We start from the raw sequence: 3824 nt of genomic DNA, 5'->3' as shown, positions 1-3824 counted from the left end.
TAAAATTCGAATTCCTACCATTCTATATTTATTTACAGGAACTAGTGAACTAGTCCACAATTTTTTTTAAAAAGGCATATATATACTCTTAGTGGATACACACGAATGAACAGGACAGTACTCCCAAGGCAACACGTGTCCCCTCCTTGTTCAGAGAGAACTATCATCGTCATGTGCCCTTTCCACTTGTCCATCACCTAAATCCATTACGATACATTCAAGATAAGCAGAGGGCCCCAGTCTCTTGAACTTTGATTTATTTTTGTCCCCTGTTCCATTGGATCCAAACAGTATTGCCTTAGATCTTTCACTTGTCGATTTTACAATTTACAGCAACTCGCAGCTTTTCCTTTTGCTTTTGCTGTCAGTTGATAAACAACAGACACACAACCTTGTAAAGCTTCCCCGAATTTCAGAAGATGCAACATTAGAGAGAACAGATTGCTGCAACCAAAAATTGGGAAAAGCAAAAGAAGAATATAAAAATCATCAGGCAGCAATATCATGCCATCAAATTGGAAAAAAAGGAAAGTAAGAGTGGGCCAGCCACTCATCCATGATTATATATATATTTATTGATTTATTCATATTCAAGTTACTCAGTGGATAACGATCGCGTGTCAATCCCTCTCACCATTCTTTGAGCTCCGTGGTAATCCATTGATCTCACACCCTTTCTCTCTTTATTATATATATATATATATATAATGTTTGCTTGGAAGCCACTTCTACCGAGTTCCAAATGTATACGTATGGGTATGGCCTATGCATATGCTTGGATCAAGCTATGTTTATTTCTTCAATTTTTTTGTTCTATTGCAATGCTTGTTTGTGGTTATGATGAGCAAATTCTCAAGGGTGTTTTCATTTTCTGGAGTTGGTGTCCAAAGAGACTCACATATGGACAAAAATTGAACATTTATGATTCAATTTTATCCGAATCTAAAGCGGTTCCTGATTTCAGGCATGTTGCAATGATATGATTGGATTTCTTAGCTGATTCATGGATGACATATTCAACAGTCTCTTGCGCTTGACAAGTTATATAAGTGATCGATTTATTCAATTCGTAGGTGAGTTTTTCTATTTTGTCGCTGCTTAATTGCTCTGTATCACTCGTCATAGTTGTCAATTTCTGTTTGAACAAAGTATCATATTTGCATGATGCAGAGGATCTGGTACTTAGAGATGCAATTAGATGCATTGAAAATTTTGGGGTCACACCGACGATCTCCTCTTCAGTATGCTGTTCAAATGGCTATACCATAAGCACATCTTGGAAGCCACCTCAATGTGGAATTGGAATCTGTGAAAATAATAGAGCCTCTTACAATACAAGAGAACTGCTTGTAGATACAAGATCGTTAATTGTACATGCCAGTCATATCACTGCAATTGTTCCTTCAATTTGTTACAAAGGGTAACAACCTTACATCTTCATAACTCATATCCAACTATACTACAAACGAATAGATAATAAATTGCATGGATGTAAATTGTGTTGGCTAGTTGTTTTGCTTTGCTAATATGTTGGAAGACAACTTGTGTGTGCAGTTTGACACTCCCATTATATGGAATACAATATGCTTGGAATTTGGGAATGGCTTCTTTCCGATATTCTTTCTTGTGCATTAGATGTGCTCACGATCAAGTTCATAGGTAAAACAAGGTTTATGAAAGCAATATTGTGGGAACACAACATTAGATTTTAGATGGAGATCAGTTCATTCCTGTTATTGTGTTTCTGAATACATCAAGAAAGTGATAACTGGTAATGATTGGCATTCTCAGACTTGTGTCTCGCGTGCGGAAAACCTTGCGCGGTTCCTATGATGATATTGGCTGGTTGCAGCATGCTCCTGGAATGCCTCCAGTACAGGATGGAACTTCAAGATTCTTGGAATTACTTGCCGACATAAGGTCACAATTTTATCTTAGCCTAAAGGCTTAAATTGAAATGCTAACTATTACTATGTTATTATATTATGCTTCTTATTCAAAATGTAGCTGGTTGCTTCATGTTCATCACTTTGGAGGAGTTTGTTGAAATAAAACTTTTTCAGTTTGTGTTCTACAGGGATGGAGAGCACACACTGCCCAACTCATTTGTTTATCTGTTGATTCCAGGTATGTCAAAATCCACACGTAAATTTTATGTACCATTTTAGTTTAGCCTTGAAATTACAATATTCATATGTGATAGGCCTCTTTAGCAACCATGGACCCTTGTATTTTGTTGCCACTAAGAAGTTCTTTTCCAAGATGGGTCTAGCTTGCCATATTGCAAAAGTTCATAGTGAGGTAATTGATCAGTTTATCTAACTTAGTGGATCAGTTTCACTTTCCAATATTTCTTATTTCTCTTTCGACTTATTAAGGCATCGGTAGAACACAATGCCTTGGTACTCAAGCAATACATTGAGGAGATTTATTGGGGTTCGGGCAAGCCTGTCATGTTACTAGGACACAGCAAGGGCGGGATAGATGCTGCGGCTGCTCTGTCGTTGTATTGGTCGAATCTGAAGAACAAAGTTGCTGGATTGGCACTGGTACAGAGTCCATATGGTGGCACCCCTGTAGCTTCCGATATGCTCCGTGAAGGCCAGATTGGAGACAAAGAAACCCGCAGGATCATGGAGCTTCTAATTTGCAAAGTAATCAAGGTAATCAATTATTTGTTGGCAATTGTTTGGGTTTAGGCCATTTCACATGTCCACACTTAACAGTAAGTGTGAATCATGTACTTTAGGGTGACATACGGGCACTGGAGGATCTCACATACGAGAAGCGAAAGGAATTCATCACGAAGCACGAGTTGTCCCTAGATATTCCTCTCATATCCTTCCATTCAGAAGCAAGGATTGCACCTGGTGTTCTTGCCACCATGACTCAGATAGCTCATGCAGAACTTCCGTGGCTCCCATTGCCTAAATCAGACCACTCCGACACCTGTCTCGTGTCCGGACGCCAAGTTCCAGTAATGATTCCTATATCTGCTGCCATGGCTGTGTGTGCTCTCCACCTCCAGCTAAGGTATGGAGAGAAGAGTGATGGCCTTGTCACGTGCCGTGATGCTCAAGTTCCAGGATCGGTGGTTGTCAGACCAAACATGAAGCTTGATCATGCATGGATGGTGTACTCTTCAAAGAAGAAAAATCCTACTGAACCTGATGCACGCGAAATGTGTGAAGCTCTGTTAACTTTGCTTGTAGAACTTCGTAACATGAAAAACGGATTGGAGCAACCTCTTTAAAGAGGTAAGTTTCTCTCTGATTTTTCTTCCTCAAAAGTTCAATATTCAATTTCCGTGGTGGGTGTTCAGGTTTCTTTAGATTTTAAGTAATTTAGCTCCCTGCTTTTTTATTATAATGTAACGCCATCAAAAATTGCCTACCGGAATTTGTTGCAAGATCCAAGTAAATTGTTACTATTTAATTATTTATTTATCGAGTTCAATTAGGAATCAAATACTTTCAAGTAATATCAGCTCGAGACGTGCGTGTTTAGAAATGTAGGCGATGTGATCAGAGTGGTCATAGTCGTGCTAAATGTAAAAATTCTAATCAGAAAAAAATGAATTTTTTTTAGATAATTCTGGCTTTATAGATCATCACATTTAGAATTGCAATGTTGGTTTTGTCCTAAGTTATGCATTCCAAGTGATTCTACTTTGATTTTAGTTGTATTTGTAAAACCCGGCACTTGAATTCTGCATTTTTACTTTGATTTTATTTATGTTTGTGTAATCTTGCACTTGAATTTTGCAGTTTTATTTTTATTTTAATAGTGTTTGTGCAAAGCTGCACTTTTTTATGCACTTTCAT

At 38.0% G+C, this 3824-nt stretch overlaps 1 protein-coding gene across 3 annotated transcripts; it reads left to right on the top strand.

Moving 5' to 3' along the window:
• The first annotated feature begins 289 nt into the window (after nt 1-289).
• On the top strand, nt 290-3456 carry LOC107478591 (uncharacterized). Of its 3 annotated transcripts, none has more exons than XM_052258424.1 (9): nt 290-652; nt 997-1073; nt 1171-1420; nt 1555-1659; nt 1792-1920; nt 2078-2127; nt 2204-2301; nt 2379-2663; nt 2750-3456. In XM_052258424.1, the coding sequence occupies exons 2-9, from the start codon at nt 1004-1006 to the stop codon at nt 3251-3253; spliced, it is 1491 nt and encodes a 496-aa protein (XP_052114384.1). In that variant the 5' UTR covers nt 290-652; nt 997-1003; the 3' UTR covers nt 3254-3456. The 3 variants fall into 3 exon arrangements, with proteins under 3 accessions (XP_052114384.1, XP_052114382.1, XP_052114383.1); XM_052258422.1 differs by having other exon boundaries at nt 965-1073; XM_052258423.1 differs by lacking the exon at nt 290-652 and adding an exon at nt 683-756 and having other exon boundaries at nt 965-1073.
• The last annotated feature ends 368 nt before the right edge of the window (nt 3457-3824 follow it).

This window comes from Arachis duranensis, chromosome 3 (assembly GCF_000817695.3).
Source record: "Arachis duranensis cultivar V14167 chromosome 3, aradu.V14167.gnm2.J7QH, whole genome shotgun sequence".
Classification (NCBI taxonomy): domain Eukaryota; kingdom Viridiplantae; phylum Streptophyta; class Magnoliopsida; order Fabales; family Fabaceae; genus Arachis; species Arachis duranensis.
Note: the sequence above shows the minus strand (reverse complement) of the source record. Positions and strands in the feature narration are given on the sequence as shown.

Bases quoted from the DNA above. Each gene is read 5' to 3' on its own strand.
- LOC107478591 (XM_052258424.1), top strand. From the start codon at position 1,004: ATGGATGACATATTCAACAGTCTCTTGCGCTTGACAAGTTATATAAGT. The intron at 1,421-1,554 runs GTAACAACCTTA...TTGTGTGTGCAG, and splicing joins CCTTCAATTTGTTACAAAGG to TTTGACACTCCCATTATATG. The intron at 2,128-2,203 runs GTATGTCAAAAT...CATATGTGATAG, and splicing joins TGTTTATCTGTTGATTCCAG to GCCTCTTTAGCAACCATGGA.